Source organism: Gopherus flavomarginatus, chromosome 2 (assembly GCF_025201925.1).
Source record: "Gopherus flavomarginatus isolate rGopFla2 chromosome 2, rGopFla2.mat.asm, whole genome shotgun sequence".
NCBI lineage: Eukaryota > Metazoa > Chordata > Testudines > Testudinidae > Gopherus > Gopherus flavomarginatus.
Window position 1 is genome coordinate 156,512,731 of NC_066618.1, and position 19,118 is coordinate 156,531,848.

Sequence of the window (19,118 nt, forward strand, 5' to 3'; positions counted from 1 at the left end):
CAACTTTTTCTCTTTCTTTTTATTTTTCATCTTGTAACTATGAACATTACAAGTTGATTCTCTCACCTCTCCTCATCATCATCCTTTGCCAATAAGTAACGGGCTTAATCTGCACCAAATAGCAGGTTAGATATTAGGAAAACCTTTCTAGCTCTAAAGGTGATTAAGCTCTGGAATAGGTTTCCAAGGGAGGTGGTGGAATCTCCATAATTGGAGATTTTTAAAAACAGGTTGGACAAACTCCTGTCAGGGATAGTCTAGGCTTACTTGGTCCTGCCTCGGAACAGGGGTCTGGACTTGATGACCTCTCAAGGTCCCTTCCAGCCCTGTATTTCTATGATTCTGTGTATAATCCCAATAAAATATAAACTGAAATCTATTAGCTCCATGGCTTTAATGATCTCAGTGAGTCTTGTCCATCTTGTTTTGAGTTCCATTTCAGCCGATCTAAGGTTTTAGGAACTGCTGGTTTAATCTTATCTTTAAAATAAGCATCTTGCCTGATATAATCAGGTGCTGAGAGGTTTCAAACAAACAAAACAGCCAAGCTATCCAGCCCCCCCATATGGTTCCCATTAATCCCTAACTGAGTTAACTCATATTTTAAACCTGTTACAGCCAAGTATCACACAAACACATCAAGAATGCAGGCTGGGCCTGCAGTGCTGTATTAAAAATAACAACAGGCCAAATCCTCTCTGGATACAAGTCAGCACAGCTCAAAGCTACAATAGCTGTACCAGCGGGAGCGGTGCCAGGGTTTCTGACGCCCTAGGCGGACGGCCATTTTGCTGCCCCCCCGTGGGTCCGGTGGACCTACTGCAGTCATGACAGCGGACGGTCCGCGGCTGGAAAGGCTCCAGTAGAGCTGCCGCAGTGATGCCGGTGGGCGGTCTGCTGGTCTAAAGGCTCCGGTGGACCTGCCGCAGGTATGACTGCAGTAGGTCTGCCGGAGCCTTTAGACCAGTGCACTGTCCGCTGAAATGACTGCGGAAGCTCCACAGGAGCCTTTCCAGCAGCGGACCGTCCGCCGGCATGACTGCGGTAGGTCCACCGGACCCGTGTGCCGCCCCCCCGGCAAAATAGCACCCCCCCAAAATTCTGGCGCCCTGGGCCATTGCCTAGGTCGCCTAAATGGTAGTGCCGGCCCTGTGTACCAGTATTACACTGGTAGAGAATCTGGCCCAAGAACCCCAGACAGAATCTGCTGAGTTCCAGTACAAGGACGTGGCTCGCTCATGGGTCTTAGCTTTTCTCCTTGGCTTGGCAGTGGGGTGAGCGACCTTTCACCTCTAGGTTAACAAATCAAATCCAGACCAGGGCTGTGAGAAACTAGTTGACGGGTCTCGGTTCATTTCCTAGTATCTGCCTCAAACTAATCAGCTGCAAATAGCACAAGGTCCAAGGACTACCTGGGAGAGACTGAGCTACGGCCTTTGACCCCAGTGGACTTCTCTTCAGATCAGGGTTGATGCATATTGGCTGGGAGGGGACAACTTTTATGGTCACTATACCTGGTCTCTGGGTAATAGAGGACTTTGGCTTCACATTACAGGGGCACTGGAGGGAGATGCTAGATGTGTAGGCCCCTGAGGGAGTGAACCTAACAGGTAATGATCAAGTGATCTCTCTCCTGCTGTTCATCACTACCCTCTGACAAACAGAGGCTAGGGACACCATCGATTATTCCCTTCTGGCAGCAGATGGTGATGGATGCTTTTATAAATAGATAGATACAGCAAGCAAACAAAAGTGGTGGAAGAAATCCTCTTCAATCCGTCTAAGTACTAGTTCACAGTGTATGGGAGTGAGGTTACATTCACTTTAACTGGTTCCTCCTCTTGGCAAGCTAGAATTTCATCTCTCAATGGGCAGAATGCACTGAATAGCATAAAGCTGACTGATGACATTATAGTTTCATAAAAGATGTTTGGACGTTTCCTAGAATGCCTGGCCACAGAGCTAGCCAAGGCCAAGGCAGACAATTACGGAGGAGAGGCAGGTTAAAATACAGATTGTGTGTGTCAGTTAGCATCGCAGGGTGATAGATCTCACAGCTGTTGTGAGACAGTGCTGATGGTATTCTCTAGTCTGCTCTGGAGGAAAACGCGGATAAATTACTGAAGAGTCTTCACAGAGTCTTAGGAGAAGAAGAATGGTCTAGCAGTTAGGTTGCCAGTCTGGGACTCTAGAAAGCTGGGTTCTAGTCCAGCTCTGCTAGCGATCTTGGGCAAATCACTTTGTCTCTTCATGCCTCAATTCCCTATCTGAAAAATGGTGATAATAGCACTGCTCTGCCTTACAGGGGTGTTGAGAGGACAAATATCACCCAAGGGGCTCTTTACAGTAATACGAACGATGCAAGTATGGCTCACAGAGAGATAGCTATGTAGACAGACAGCTGGGAAATCTCCTAGGAATGGAAAAAATGTTTCAGAAAACCTGAACACTAACTTCAAAAGGGATGCACCAGAGACCCCATTGGCTAGGATAACAGACTGGGAGTTAGCAGATGCAGTTTCTTTTCCTAGATTTGCCACTGACACATTTGGGGCAAGTCATGGCCCCATCTGTGCCTCAGGTTCCCCCATCTCTAAAATGGGGCTAGTGACACTTTTCTGTCTCTAGGAAGTGTTTTGATCATTTTGGATGAAAAATGCTAAGTATCTTCAATATTTCAAAAAAGAATTGAAGTTCAAACATCAAGACAAGGACCATATTTCCAGTTGCCCTGTAATGCAGATTCAGAGTGCTTGTTCTGAGTCCCAGCTCTTGAAGCATAAGGTTGTTTCAAAACAGCAACTTATGAACTCAGGGCAAAAAAAAAAACACCAAAAAAACCAAAACTGAAATCCCTTCAACTATCAGTCTGGCCTGGGAAAAAGAGCAGCAAGGAACATATATGGAAACACTCTTCTCTTGATTTACTGAATCTTCCTCATTAGTCACTTAGTGGAGCCACGTTCCCATAGCTCTGCACAATCAATGCCCAGCTGCTCCTTGTTCTTATGGAAACTAGCAAAGCAGATTCACTGTACTGCTGCATTGTGAAAACTAGATGGAGTGGAACTGGTAATGCTATTGTTAACTAGGAATAGATGAAATGGCTCATATAAAATAGATAGCATCTGGACTTTCAGTTTTAACACTTAAAAGTTTTCTCCCCTCCGCCCCCTTCACACACACACACACACTTCTGCCCATAGTTATTCTGGATTTTCTTGATTCTGGCCATCACACTTACTGACTAAAGATGGGATCAAGCTATAAAACTTGGAATTGGACACAGGGTATGAACACCCCAAACTCTCAGGGCAGACCTAGCACTGTTAAGTGTTCGGAATCTACAACACAACAAGGATTTTGTCCCCTCAGCCATGGGAAGAGAGGGAAGAACAAGATTACAAAATATCAGAGGGGTAGTTATGTTAGTCTGGATCTGTAAAAGTAGCAAAAGGTCCTGTGGCACCTTATCGACTAACAGACGTATTGGAGCATGAGCTTTCGTGGGTGAATACCCAGTTCGTCGGATGCATGTAGTGGATTTTCCAGGGGCAGGTATATATATGCAAGCAAGAAGTAGAAGATTACAAAACTGCCTCATGCTCTTGCCAATATCACAAATCAGTTCACAGTTTCACTTGAGTTTTCCTTATTAAACTGGTCTACTCAGGGTTGATCCAGAGCTTACTGAGGTGAACAATGGAGCTGATTGTCCCTTGGGAGATTTCAAAAGGTTTTGCTGTCCTGGATCATAATGAAAAATCAAAAACTCAAAAAGTTTTGTGAAACAATAACCCTGAAAATATTTCTGATAGGGTCAATTGAAAATTTCATTTTGATACTTTTGAAACATTTTATTTCAATGTCAACCTTTTAATTTTTTTTAAAAAAAGTATAATTTCACTAAAATTTCAAAACAAAGTTATTTTGAACTGAAAAACTAAACTTTTCATTTTGAGAATGTCAAACCAGGACATTCCAGCAATTTCAAAATTTATTTTCTTTTTCAAAATGTGTTTGAATCAGGAGCTTATAGTTAAAACTGGCCCCTTCCTGTAAACAGTTCCGGTTTTGACAAATTGGCATTTTAAAAATCTTTTGTCAGAAAATCCCCAATCAGCTCTAGACTTCAGATCAGGCTCTTCATTTTGCATCTATCTCTTCAAAACTCCATATTTTCTTCCTGCCCATCACACAAAAAATAAAAAACAACTCCTACTGTCCCAGAGAGGCTCCCTAAATAGAGAATAATAAAAATTAGCAAGGATTTGCTCCTTTTCCATGTTTTCTGGCAGCCTCATTACTGGATTACCCCTCTAATGCCCACATGTCAGTTCATTGTTTGCTTTGTGATGGTGATGCACACAGATACGTAGGGTGGGATGGGGGTCCAGCAACTTCCATTAAATAAAGCAAGAAAATAAAGAAATGTATCAATTTCCAAAAACATATGGAGTGGAGTACAACATCCCAGGGGTCCTTCCTGTCCCTAAACTGCTGTGTTTTTAGTTATCACATCTCCTTTCAGGAAGGCACATTTCCCCCTACACTCACTTGTGCCGTTTGACTTCTCTTGTACACTGAAGACTACATGTTTTCTTCCTGGATGCTGTTTGTGCAAATTCTGTTGCAATCAGTGAGAGGTATGGAGGTTGGAACTTGTCCCTACATCACTTTAGGTCAACAGGAAAATGTCCATTACTCCAGGGTCTGAGAACCTAAGAGCTGGAACTGAGGCATGGAGAGACTAAGTGACTTGACAAAGGTTACAAAAGAAGTCTTTGGTGAAGCAGGGAATAAAATCCAGGTCTCCAAAATCCCAGGGTAGCAACATGACCACTGACCCATCCTCCCTCACCCCCCTCCAAATTCTAATTCTGAAACTATCTGTTTAGATTATGGCTGCCCCGCCTGGTTTCTATGTATGTAGCAGGCCTGATTGCTCATGGTCAGCAATGATTAAATAGCACGTGCTTGCAAGAACAGGTTGTCTGCTGCAATGATCTTGCCAGAATCCAGATGGGCAATTACACTCAGTCCACCTGTAATTGTCCCTGTAATTTCCACTGGACAAATTATTCTTCACTTTCTGTCGTGTAGTGTTGAGGTGCAAGCATACTGTTATCCTGGCTGCTCACCTTCTACCTCCAAAACAGATGCATTTAACCAATGGATTTAGTGATTTTCTTCTCTTACATTGTTTGTAGAGTGATTTGGGGATCCACAGATGAAAGGTACTACAGAAGGGGCTGCCTCTAACCCCATGCAATGTATTGTTATATCAAAATGACTCGAAAATTATCACATCACTGCTCTAATTTTATCTCATTTATAGCACATTCTGTACTGGAATTTAGCTTTCAAGAAAGCAGCTAGGCACCAACTCATTGTCATGCAAGTCTGCTGTCACTTTCACTGTTCTTCTAGCTCAGTTAAATGCTTGCAAGTTTTGTCAAGGCCCAGGGGTAGGAGTCAGATGACCCAAGTCTTACTCTCAGCTCTTCCAGAGATATTAAGGAAGTCACTGATGGACAGATTCAGATACAGAGGACCTGGTTCTTCACTGTGCCCAAGACATACCAATAAAGTTGCAGTTGTATGTACGTTGTCTGCTTTGTGGGTTTTAAGCAATGTCCCCTCTCTGTTGACCGCCATGGCCAGAAGACTGCTCGTACCCCAACAACCACTAACATGGCTTGCAAACAGGAGACAAAATATAAATCAGACCTCTTCTGCAGAGCCTCAACTGCCTTCAGGTTTCTCAGCCAAGACTTTTTAGTAAACATTGCTTCCATTCAGAGCTTTAGCTCTTCAAGCATAGGCAGGGTTTACAATAAAACAGCTGCATTGTAAGAAAATTGCTGTGCTTCTTTCACAATATTTCATATGATTCTGTGGAGCCACCAATGGCATTAGGGTATAATTTAACAGCCAGTCCAATCCTTAATCTCTCCCACCCGTCACACACATGTGCTTCGCGAATCCTCTCCTTGTGTGGTCCCAAAATTAGAATGCCGCTGAACATGTTCACATGACTATTCTTCTATAAGTCAAAGGGCTGTGAGGCCTTGGGCCTCCGAAAAGGCTCTCAGACCCAGAGGATGCTCAGGAATGAGGCCTTGGAATAGAGGAGAGCGAGTCAAAATTTTCCCACCAACATTTTTTGACAAAATGGAAATTTTCACATAGAGAGAATCCTGTTTTTGTAGAAAATGTTCATATTTTCATTGAAAGCAAAAACCAGAAAGCTAAAATAATTTTCAGTTTTCAGCAACCAAAACCTGATTTTTTTGCCTTTATATTGACTTTTTAAAAAAAAATTTAAATAAAAACCCAAACAGAAAATTTTCAGCAAAAAATGAAACCAAAGATCCATTTCCCTTTAAATTTGAATGGTTAAAAAAAAGTAATTTCCTTTACAGCTATAGAGCAGAGCTATGTGAGACTTCATAACAGAGAGGGGCCCAAACCAAACCCTTGATCTTAGCTTTGGAGCACTTCAGATCTGAGCAGGACACTTTGTGGCTCAGCCGCATCATTGGGGTAGAAGCCAAACCAGGCTCAGTGCTTTCATGTGGCCTTGATCTAGAGCTCAGGATTTTCTGATGTGTCAGTTTTCTTTTGAGGGTTCATAACGGAAAGCAAGAATCCAACAGCTGGCTCTGTAGTTCTTCCTCTTGAAACCCACCTCTCCCCTGTTGCACCCAGTATGCAGCTGCAGCTCCCATCGCTGGCCTGTTGGCACAACTGATGCTGATATCTGGTGACCAGCCACCTCTTCAATGAGCCCCACTCACCCTGTGAGTGATTTTGCTTGCATCTCCTTCCCCACCTCACTGTTCCAGCTTTCCCACTGACACTGCTCACCTGAGCCCTACTACTTCCCTTCCTACTGTCTCAGAGAAAAGAAATCCAGGTTGGAAACAGATAACCTATGACCAGCCAGATATCCTGCTTATAACCAAGCAATAGAACACTGGAAGAACCAGGAACTTTGCCTTCTAGGAATGTCTGGCAGACCAGTAGACACAAATTTCACTCCTTAAGTCTCAGACTCACAAGCATACCTGTTCTGACCTCTTATCCCCATTCTTTGCAAGGCAGACAGCCACGGTAAGACGCTCTTAGGTTTTAACTAGCAAATTACACAGACACTCAAAGGGAGAACTGGGACCTTCAATGTGCTCAGATGAGTTCTGTGTGCAAGCACTTGGTTTTAATTTCCTTTGAATCAGCCAATTAGCTCAACACTGTTCAGTGCCATCATCAACACTTGGGCTATTACAAGGATCAGGAAATCTCTGCTGTCAGGAAAGCTGTCCAGCTTGATGCAACTTTGTCAAACAAGAGTGAGCAAGTCCAGTGCTCGGCCATTTGACTTTGATGTATTGTAAGAGAAAAAATTCTTATTCTTTGAAGGGTCAAGCCCTGTTCTCAATCTATCAGCTTTTGCATTGGTTTCACATTATGCAAGATGAATTCTCCCCTCTCTTATGGTGTTAGAAATGGTTCTCAAACCCTAGCTGACTCACAGGAATACCAGAGCAGACAGAAAATAAAAATATATATGACTCAACAGCTCCTTTCATCCAGGTGAAGCCCAAAGCACTAACTGCTTGTTACACACTGGGCCTAACTCTCTCTTCTACTAGTATACAGTAAGAGTCACACCACTGAGGCCAATGGAGTTATACTGGTATAAGGCAGGTCTCAAAGACTGTTAACTCTTTGGGGCTGGGATTGTCTTTGTGTTCTGTGTTTGTGTAGTGCCTCACACAATGGGGTCCAGATCTGTGACTAGGGCTCCTAGGCATACAAATAATAAAAAGCAAGAGGAGAAACAGATCCACTCTAGACTCACCCTTCCCACAATATCTACACAGGAACCCCCATATATATACACGAAGGATATCTCTCCCCCTGCCCCACAATTCAAGTGTCTCCATTCATATACTCACTGTCACAGGTCTAATACAGGCAAAACACTGGGTTTATCATGTGACATGAATGTCATCTCTTACCGATGGAACTTCTAAAAGTGGATCAAATCTTTCTTGTGAGCCCAGGGATGGATAAGGGTCCTATTTCCATTTTCCTGAAAGAGGTCTGGGGTTGGGAGGAAGGATGAGTGTCTTTCAAGTTTTACTGCTTGGCATAATCTGTTTAACTTTTAAACCAACAGAATAGGCCGCCTTGTCTTTTGCCCATATTGAACATAGCAGCAGTGAAAAGAGTGCTGAACTATTCAGTGCATCTGGAGCCAATTTATGCAGTTCTTAGCTATTAGCTACAAAATCCTCTTAGGGCCAGCTCTGTTCCACCCATGCAAGATGCAGCAAAGGCTGCCGTAGTTGCCAGGAAAACTTAGATGTGTTTTTATTTGGGATACAGCACTCTGCATTCACACTGCCTGTCCACCAAACTGTGTTAGTCCCTCACTGGTGTGCACCTCCCTGCTCATTCATATCTGACTAAGCCATGCCCAGGGAGAGGTTTTCTTTCAGTTCACTGCAACACAGGCACTAGCCCTGAGCTGCAACATCCTACATTGAAGAGCTCTCCCTCTCAGGTCAATAACCCCCAGAGAAACTAAACTGTCAAAGTCTTTTGGAGGAAAACAGCCACTAGTGAAGGTATAATAACAAACTACTCACTGACAGTAACCGTTTCATTGATCCTGAAGCTGCAGAGCACTCGATCGACGTTCCGGGCATGTCGGAAACCATTCCCTCTCACCACGACTTGGAACGACTCTAAGACAAAGATTAAATGGATTATTTGCCTCGCATCAGTAATAATGAGGACTGGTTAGAGCTGGTCAGACAACAGACAATTTCTTCCTGAAAGAAATTTCTAACGAAAAGTCCTGTGCCTTGTCTACACTCCAAAATTAAGTCAACCTAACTTATGTCAGCATACAGCCGCCGCAGTAGTTATATCATTTATGCGTGTCTACACTTTGCTCCTTCTGTCAGCAGTGCATGTCCTCACCAGGAATGCTTCCATCGATTATACTGGCAGTGTGGAGCATTGTGGGATGGCTCCCGAAAGCCAGTATCAATCGATGTAAGCAATGCAGTGTCTACACTGATGCTGCATCGACCTCACTACATCAATCGTGACTCTATGCCGCTCATGGAGGTGGTGTTACTAAACTGGCACAGAGAGACAGTTACATCATCGGGAGCCAAATTTAAATGAAGACACTTCCACAGCTAGGACAATGCAAGGCAGCCTACATCGACCTTACCCTGTAATGCAGACCAGGCCTTGGTTTGAAATTTTTCAGTCCAAGGTCTCAGTTTTCCTCTGGCAAGTTTCAAATTGATAAAAAAAAAAAAAGGGAAGATTCTCATTTTGAATTGACATTTCAAAACAATGAATTTTTTTTGTTCTGTTTCAACTTAATATATTTTGGGGTTTTTAAACCAAAAACTTGAAATGAAACATTTTAAGTGGACTTGAAACAAAAATTTTCATTTCAACATCTTCTGCAGGAAAAATAAAAAGTTTTCACCTGAGTTGACATTTCCCTGTGGAAAATTTGGTTTTGATGAAACCGTATTTTTCAGAGGAAGGAAAACTTCCCATATGGCAAATTTTGACCATTTCCCTAGAAATCTGCCAAACTGTCGCAGTCCCCATGTGTCTGTTCCACACTCTACAATACTAGCTTGCAAGATGGACACAAATGCTTAGCTAGACTGTGTCTAGTCCTGCACCAGTGGGGAAATCTATCATGCTTGGATTGGGCATGCTAGTCACAATCACAGCCCTGGTGTTCCTCAGGGCCTTGCTGATGTTCTTTCTACTGCTGGATACTACCCCATCTCTATTGGTGGGTAGCAGCAAGGGGAGTGCTAGCTTAGACATTTTAAGTATCACAGTGAGCAGAGATTTGCTTTGAGTAAGCATGGTTAGATAATGTGTGGTTAAAGCACCAGCAGACTCCTGGATTCCTGGCTACAATCTTACTTCCAGTGTTGCTGCAACTGGAGCTGAACCAACAATAGCAATGATGGGAAAGACTGATGACATTCCTGCACACAAAGGATATGCAACAAGGGTTACCCTTGTCCATGCTCCCAGAAACCTCTTGGTGGAGTCAGGAAGTTCTGCAGCTCCATATGACCTATGGCTATGGGCAGCAAAGCTACTTTTGTAGCTGAGTGTGGCAAATGGCCAATGCTATTGTGGTGGGTCCGTGCTTTTCCTTGGTGTGGTGGGTCAGGGTTAGGGTTAGCCCTTGTCTTGGGCTCCTCAAGTGCCCTGAAGGGGGAGAGAAGGAGAGTGGGGAAGGGACCCAAGTTCACCCCCCTACTCAGGTCCAAGCCCCTTCGGCTTCACAGGTTTCTTACCCTCTTCCTCCTGGGCAGGGTTTCTCTTGGTTCTCTATGCTGGGGGAGTCCCTCTGCCCTGATTGGGTGGGGGCTCCCTTCGCTTGGTATTCTAATCCTTTGATCAACACCAGTACACCTCCAAACTACAGTCAGCTCTCCTTCCATCTGCCTGTCTCACTGAAGCAGAGGTTTTTATTAGGTCTCAGGTGGGGCCTTAATTGGCTTCAGGTGCTCTAATTAACCTGTAGTAACCTTTCCTTAGTCTACAGGGAATAAGGCTCTGATCATCCTGGGGTTTATATACCTCCCATCAATCACTCTCCTGCTGCCCTCTGGCCCTGCTGTATCACATGAGGTAGAGAGTAATAGAACAATCTGTGCTCTGTAACCTTTGTGTGTCACAACTGAGCTATGCCATGCTGTATTATGACATAGAATATCAGGGTTGGAAGGGACCTCAGGAGGTCATCTAGTCCAACCCCCTGCTCAAAGCAGGACCAAATTCCCAACTAAATCATCCTAGCCAGGGCTTTGTCAAGCCAGGCCTTAAAAACCTCTAAGGATGGAGAGTCCACCACCTCCCTAGGTAACCCATTCCAGTGTTTCATCACTCTCCTAGTGAAATGGTTTTTCCCAATATCTAACCTAAACCTCTCCCACTGCAACTTGAGGCCACTTCTCCTTGTTCTGTCATCTGCCACCACTGAGAATAGCCAAGCTCCATCCTCTTTGGAATCCTCCTTCAGGTAATTGAAGGCTGCTATCAAATCCCCCCTCACGCTTCTCTTCTGCAGACTAAATAACCCCAGTTCCCTCAGCCTCTCCTCATAAGTCATGTGCCTCAGCCCCCTAATCATTTTCGTTGCCCTCCTCTGGACTCTTTCCTATTTGTTCACATTCTTTCTGTAGCATGGGGCCCAAAACTGGACACAATACTCCAGGTGTGGTCTCACCAGTGCTGAATGGAGGGGAATAATCACTTCCCTTGATCTGCTGGCAATGCTCCTACTAATGCAGCTCAATATGCCACTAGCATTCTTGGCAACTGTTGACACATATCCAGACTTTTTGTCTGCTGTAATCTCCAGGTCCTTTTCTACAGAACTGCCTCTTAGATAGTTGGTCCCCAGCCTGTAGCAGTCCATGGGATTCTTCTGTCCTAAGTTCAGGACTCTCCATTTGTCCTTGTTGAACCTCATCAGATTTCTTTTGGCCCAATCGTCCAATTTGTCTAGGGTCACTCTGGACCCTGTCCCTACCCTCCAGTGTATCTACCTTTCCCCCAGGTTAGTGTCATCTGTGAACTTGCTGAGGGTGCAATCCATCCCATCATCCAGATCATTAATGAAGACATTGAATAAAAACGGCCCCAGGACTGACCCTTGAGGAACTCCTCTTGATACCGGCTGCCAACTAGACATGGAGCCATTGACCACTACCTGTTGAGCCCGATGATCTAGCCAGCTTCCTATCCACCTTATAGTCCATTCATCCAATCCATACTTTTTTAACTTGCTGGCAAGAATACTGGGGGATATCATATTAAAAGCTTTGCTAAAGTCAAGGTATCCACCACTTTCCACATATCCACAGAGCCAGTTATCTGATCATAGAAGGCAATCAAGTCCCAGAACAAAAGAATCATTTTAACATAGGGACAACCCTTGGAGCCCCAAGCTGGAGAAAAATCAAATCAAGAGGAGTTTTGCAGCTGAGCTGACATCTGCAGTAATAATAGGGGGAGATTGATACTCAGCTCCCACTGACATCATGCATGTGGCTTTATCTACACCAGCACTTTTGTCGGCAAAACTTGTGTTGGACAGGAGTATGAAAAAACACCCCTCTGATCGACTTAAGATTCACTGACAAAAGTGCTGGAGTGGACATCGCTACATCAGTGGGAGACACAGCTACCGCCACTCACTCAGGGTGGTATAATTATGTTGGTGGGAGAGCTCTCTCAAGTCGACAAAGAGCAGTTATCTCATCAGAGAAGGCAACCTTACAGTGACGCAGCTGTGGCACTGCAAAGTCCATAGTGTAGACATAGCCTGTGGCTCACCTAGACAAAACATTTACATTTTTATTTCCGAGAAGATGCAGGAGCAGTCAGTGTATCATAACCCAAGCTCTGTATTAAGACTCCTCTGTGCCATTTAAACTTCTTAAGCAGCAAAACTGATCCAAATTTCTGCCGATTCAAAGCTGTTCCTTGCACATTACAGAAGTGAAGCCACCTTATCTAATTGCCCTGAGGGACTCCTGCACCATAGCTGTCAGGATAGCATATTCGCTCTGGAATCTGGGATGTGTTCCAGGTCTCATTTTCTTATAGCTAGGAAGAAGTCAGCTGCAAACAATCCCAGCACATCTATTCAAGCAGGCTGCCTTTTAATCCCACTGTGAATTGTCCAAGCTCATTCAAGAAGAACAAAGGGAGCAATGCTGAGCTCTGGAGGGTGGAGGATGTAAAAACGTTAGGCACAATTATTGAAATAATATGGGATGGGATTACAAGTACCGAAGAGTACAAAAACCATTGTGATAATGTATCCAGTCTGGAACTGTAATTAACAAGCCCAGTGATGACTATCACATTTCTATATTTACACAAAACCAACAAGTATGGAGACTAACTTTTCAGTATGGGGCGTCGCTGCTGCTAACTGACCTAGGCTAGGATAGGGGTGAGGTGTGTGGTATTAGGGACTGTGCCTTTAAGGGCTGGGCTTCCCAGACTGAATGTCTGGGAGTGACACTGTGAAGCTCTTCTTAGGCACAGGCTGTTGGAAGCAGACACAGAATAAAGCAGAGCTCTTGCAAGCACCTTCAGTATTGCATGATCACTGAACACCACAAGATACAGTGCTCAAACCACAGTGTTTGAGCCAGTGTGCCAGTGTAAGAGTAATGTCTACCCTGCAGCTAGAGCACACGTAGGCATACCCAAGCTAGCTTTGATAACTAGATCAAAACTAGCTCAAGTAACAACAGCAGTGAAGCCAAGGCAGGATGGGCAGAGGTTCTCACATATGTTCCCAGGCAGCCGGGGCTAGTCCTTGCAGCCGTCCATCCTGCCACAGCATCACTACTATTGTTACTTGAGCTAGCTTTCATCTGACTACCTTGAGTGTGTCTCCTGACTGCAGTGTAGACATGTCCTAAATCATAATCCTCCAGGTACCAGAGAGAGGACAAGAAGGTGTAGCCAGCCCTCCTCACAGTGACATCATTCTAATAAGTACAGGGTGTGAGGATCACAGCCCGATCCAGTCTAGATCCTTTCTGGGCCCCCACTTTGCATTTCCCAGGCTTGCAGCCAAATTACAGCCACGCTCTACATAAGCACACTAGGGGCAATAGTGCCCTCTCTCACACAGATCGTAAGCTATAGCTGCCATAATTCATCCCTTTGTAATTCTCAGAGGAACTAATTCAATTAAGATTTATATAATTCTTTGCATTTTTACTAGCTGTGAGCTCAAGCTTGAAATCCTCACTCTGGGGAAAACTCCCACTGCACTTTGAACTCAATACAGGTTTTGTCTGAACCCAGACTTTAGGATTTTGGGCCCCATTTCACCCACCAAGCAATAGCAACTTGCTCCTCAAATTAGCATTTCTGGCACATTGTGTTATTATTCAATTGGTACCCAGCATGTGTTAAGAGGCACCACACTGTGCAAGATGCTCTCTTTCCAAAAAGGCATAACACTGCGGTCTTGGATGAGTAACCACGCTCAGTAAAAAGTCCCTTGGCAGTTTTTAGGGTTAACATCACTCCCCCTGTGGCAGCTTGGCCAATTTCTAACTTGAGTCATTACATAATGTCTTCCTATATTTTCCTTCTGCTGTTTCAGTTGGATACAGTATTCAGTCACATTAAGGCTGCTCCATTTGTAAATGGATTGCCTGTGGCTAATAGATGTTACAAGCATGTTAGTGACATGATTTATAGATGTAGTGGTGTAGATAGTTCTGAGCACATAAAAGGTGTTGCAGATTATAAACCATGAATATAAGTAATTTATGGACACTATAGCCATCTCTTGCAATTGATGAACCAGTTAATAAATCATCTGTTAAGTATTTATTAACCTTTCATAAACTATGTATGAATGGAATATAAAGTGAGATCTAGTACTCTTCTTCACTTCTTTCCCAAAACTTTTATACATTGTTACTATGCTCTGCCAAAGTGCCTGTTGTGTCCAGCCCAGATTCAACTGCATTTCAGTGTTGAATAGAGAGTTTCCTGTATAGCATTTGAATAGCATTTTTAAAATTGCTCTGTAGTCCTTTTGGCTGAATAGTCAAAGAGGTCATTACTGATGCAGTCCAGATTTTCAGCAAGAATGCTTTAAATGGACAGAAGGGCGGGGGGCATATAGCAAAACAATAAGCTTTAGACAAACAAACTCAGATCAACAAAGTCTCAGCATTAACTAAAACCAAAAATGACAGTAAGGATGACTGAATGCGAAAGTTATCTGCATTTTCTTTTCAGGACCTTGACTTTGCTATTAAAACATGATCATTTCTTTATTAAATATAACTTAGTATCAATTCATTGCTAGCAATGCAAATGCCCAGTCACTCCAATAGTGGGAAACTCAAGAAGGATGAATCAAACAGATGCTTCTGAACTGAAAATATAAAAGAACTTATTACAACTGGCTTTTCTATTTGGGCTACAAAATTATGAAATGGAATTTTTTTTTGGCAGAGTTCACCATTGATTTGTTGTGTTGCTTTGCAGACTTTGACTTTGGTCCTGGCCCCTCTATCTATTGGATTGTTCTGCATTAAACATCTGGGATCCACTCTGCAAAATTTGCAAAATTCATGGGGAAACGCTGGATCTGGAATCATATGGAGAGTAGCTGGACAATGCTCAGAGCATCTCTCAAGCTCCAGTCTCAGGGGGCTGGATTTTGTATGCAGTGTAGTTGTAGCCATGTCGGTCCCATAATATTCAAGAGACATGGCAGTGAGGCAATAACTTTTACTGGAGCAACTTCTGTTGGTGAGAGAGACAAGCTTTTGAGCTTACACAGAGTGCTTCTTCAGGTCTGGGAAACTTACTCAGAGTGTCACAGCTCAATACAAGATTGAACAGATTGGAGTTGGATTTTGCTGAACACAGAAGTACTTCCCAGGGATTTTTAATCCACAAAGTAAATGGCGTAACTGTATTAGAATGAGCACTGGAAAAAGGGATCAGCACAATTCAGTGTCAGTCAAGTGTATGGTGTCTTAACTGGCCATTTACAATCATTCTCAGAGGGTCCAGCAAATTTTTGTACAACCTTGTGTTCAAGGCCCACCCCTGCTAGGGAGCTTTAGCATTCACCTTAATGGGAGCAGGGTGAGACTAACTCGGAGTGCTTTGAAAAAAATCCCACACTTGATTTATACTCTGACAATATATGATGCGAGGCTAACCTAGAGGGGTTTGCTGCTTGCCAGCGTTTACTGTTTATAGTAAAGCAGATTGTAAGAAACATTCACAGTGAAATCTGAAAACCTCCAAATCTGTCTTCTCACAAAGATGATCTGATTTTGTAGTCTGGCTTTGAAATTTCACAGCATTTTTGCTTAAAGGTTAGCACTGTTTGATGAAAAATGGGCTGCTTTGAGTTAAGATAATAATTTAGCTCAAACAAAGATTTGTTTTCAGAACTGAGCATGATTGTTTTTAATTTCCTTCATTTTGAGACAAAAAAAAATCTTGTTTTGTGAAATTCCACAAAAGTAGCAAAATATTTTAGAAATTAACTCCAATTAACTCAGTTGTTCTGGGCTCCTTAGGGATCAGGGATTGGTGGATAGAGACAATTGCACTGGTAAACGCGGAGGACTGGTTTAAACTTACCTCCTGCACATATACTGGAAGGCTCCGCTGCAAGAATCTCTATACATGATTTCTTCAAAATCTAGAAGCCAAGAAAGAAAGAAGAAATGTGATAAAATATCTTGGAGGATATTTTATGTAGGAACTCTACCTCCTCAAGCAATGGTAGCCAGGTCAATGGAAGCATTCTTCTGTCGACCTAGCCATGTTTACACCAGGGGGTAGGTCTACATAGCTTTAGCACTAAGGATGTGTAATTTTTCCCACCCCTGACTGACACAGCTTTATTGATCTAACTTTTAAGTTACATTAAGGCATAACTCTGGACTCTGAGGACCTTTGTTCTCATTTACCTTAATGCCCCTTCTCACTGAAAATGTCACCCATTTACACTGCCAGAATGCTGCAAATGAGAATCTAGCCCCCTAAACCTACAGTCAAGGGCCTGAACTTCACTTAAAATTAGATCGACCTATCTATGTTGCTCTGAGCTGTGAAAAATTTTGCATCCTGAGCCAACCTAATCCCCTATGTAGAGGTGGATAGGTCAATGGAAGAATTCTTCTGTCAACCTAACTACCACCTCTCAGAGAGGTGGATTGACTACATTAATAGGAAAACTCCTTCTGTCTGTGCAAAAAGTGACTGCACTACAGCACCATAGCTGTGCCTCTGTCATAGATGTAGTGTAGACATATCCTATGTCTAACAGCTTGTCCACATGCAGATTTGCACCAATTTAACTTAAGGTTTGTTTTTAAGCCAATGTATCTGTGGGGGCTCTTATTTCAATTACAAACGGTTTTAAGCTAAACTGAAATAAGTGTGTCTACACAGATCTGCACCAGTTCAATAAAACCGATGCAAATTTGTGTGTAAACAGTCTCTGGGTATGTCTACACTACAATTAGACACCCTTAGACCACTGACCATGGTTTGTGGGGCTGTTTAATTGTGATGCAGCTGTTGGGACTTGGGCTGCACCCCAAGTTCTGGGACCCAACCACCTTGCAGAGTCCTAGAGCCTGGGCTTCACCTCAAGCCTGAACATCTATACTGCAATTAAACAGCCCTGTGAGCCTAAGTCAGCTGGCATGGACCAGCTGTGAGTTTTTAACTGCAATGTAGACATCTCCCCTAAGGCCACAAGTTCAGTTTCAAGCTATGCATACTTTTGGAACGTTGGGCTGAGCATATCGCCAGCCATTCACTCGGCTGGGAGCAGTACTATTCAAATACCGTGTTAGAACTGATCCAGCTGTTCTTTGTCAATAACAGCCCTGATGCTGCACAGCCTGATACACATGCTTCACTATATGCACTATGTGTAGTTCCACAATCACATGTGTAAGTCTTTGCAGGTTTGGAGACCTTAACAAGGAACTGGACTGCTCAGCCCCATTCTGGAACGGGACATTGGAGAGGCAGCACGTAAGCTAGCCAGCTCTGAGAGGCCAGGTAATGTTGGCCAAGCACCACAACTCAATCCAGCAGCAAAATTGTTTCCCCAACCTTAAACTGAAATATCTGTAAGAAACAAACTACAGCTAATACAATAAATTATGTTAAGAAAATAGACAATCCAGGATTTCACTGTAATTAAGGCTCAATGCATCAGAAATACCTGCTTGCCAAAAGGTGCAGATATAGTTATGGGTTTGTTTGGGGGTTGTTGTTTTTTTTTGAAGGGCTTATTAGTCACTCAGAAACAGTAATGCCAAAGTCTTCTGAGATACCAGGGACCGAAGAGAACCAGGTCCTTCTGACCTGCTGACAGATTGACAGTGCATGGGGAAAAGGAGCAGCTTTGGAGGAACAAGGCCAGGCAGATGGAACTGCAAGGGAGAAACAAAAAGAGAAAGAGACAGAAGCAACAGTTACACAGTTGAGAGCACAATCAACAAGCAAAAGAAGGCTCTGAAAGCAGAATCAGAGGAAGGACATTCAAGATTAGAGGTGGGTAGGTGTTGTAATATGCTGCCTGCCAAATACCACACGGGTGCTGTCTAGCCATTCCTAATCTGACCAAATTTTGGTACTAGTTTACTCCACAAGTGGTCCCACTGACCATTCATGCGGGGGAGGTACTAGTCAACGTAATACAGCTGGTTGACATTTTTCAAAGGAAAAAAATATTCTTTTCATTGACAAATGGCTCTGTTTCAAAAGTGGAAACTTTACACATACTTCTGTCTATTCTTCTTAAGTTTTGCCTTTTTTCAGTGGAACCCCAAACCAAAAATCTTTTGGTTTTCAATTTTTCCTTTCCCTACACCCCCTTTTCAGCAGTAAAATGGAGACATGGAGGATGAAGGGAAAAGGTGAAAAAGGAAGGGCGGAGGAGGGAGGGGAAAACAAACCTTATAGCTTGATAAACACCTTAACAACAAAGTTCAAATAAAAAACAATACAATTAATTCCTTTTGAAACCAGCCTTATTTCTGTATTATTTTGTACTCTGTTGTACAAAAAAAATTGTATTTTTCCACCTCTGAGCTGGCCTTTAGGACTTAATAGAATACCTATGATAATATTTGTTTGCATTTATTTAGATTTTAAAATAATAAAAAGACAAGGATCCATGACTAAATACCCTAACATCATTAATAAACACAATGAAGTCCCAGCAGCATTAAGTAATCATTCCAACAGTCCTCACGTTTCATCATTATGAGAAGCAATAGTATCAAAGGACTTCACATATAAGCAAGATATGCCCTAGAAGGCTTTATGAGGTCTGCTGCTTTCCTCCCTTCAAGAGTGGTGGAAGGCTCTTGCTTGCATTGCATGTACACTGCTTGAGGGATTAGGTAACCTGGCTCAAACAAGCCAATGAAATAATGTGTGACAGCGTTCAGTTCGTTGCCAGGCAGAAGACCTAGTATAAATCACTCCTACAGTGTGCTCAGTACAATTGA

The 19,118-nt window shown here is 43.2% G+C and overlaps 1 protein-coding gene across 4 annotated transcripts in view; it reads right to left on the bottom strand.

The window, feature by feature from the left end:
* ANTXR1 (ANTXR cell adhesion molecule 1) overlaps positions 1-19,118 on the bottom strand; it is a 250,183-nt gene that overhangs the window by 192,349 nt on the left and 38,716 nt on the right. For all 4 annotated transcript variants that reach the window (XM_050940028.1, XM_050940026.1, XM_050940027.1 and 1 more), the window contains exons 9-10: positions 16,222-16,282; positions 8,658-8,756 (exon numbers count right to left, since the gene is read on the bottom strand). In XM_050940028.1, coding sequence (XP_050795985.1) covers positions 8,658-8,756; positions 16,222-16,282 — 160 coding nt within the window. The remainder of the gene's footprint in view (positions 1-8,657; positions 8,757-16,221; positions 16,283-19,118) is intronic.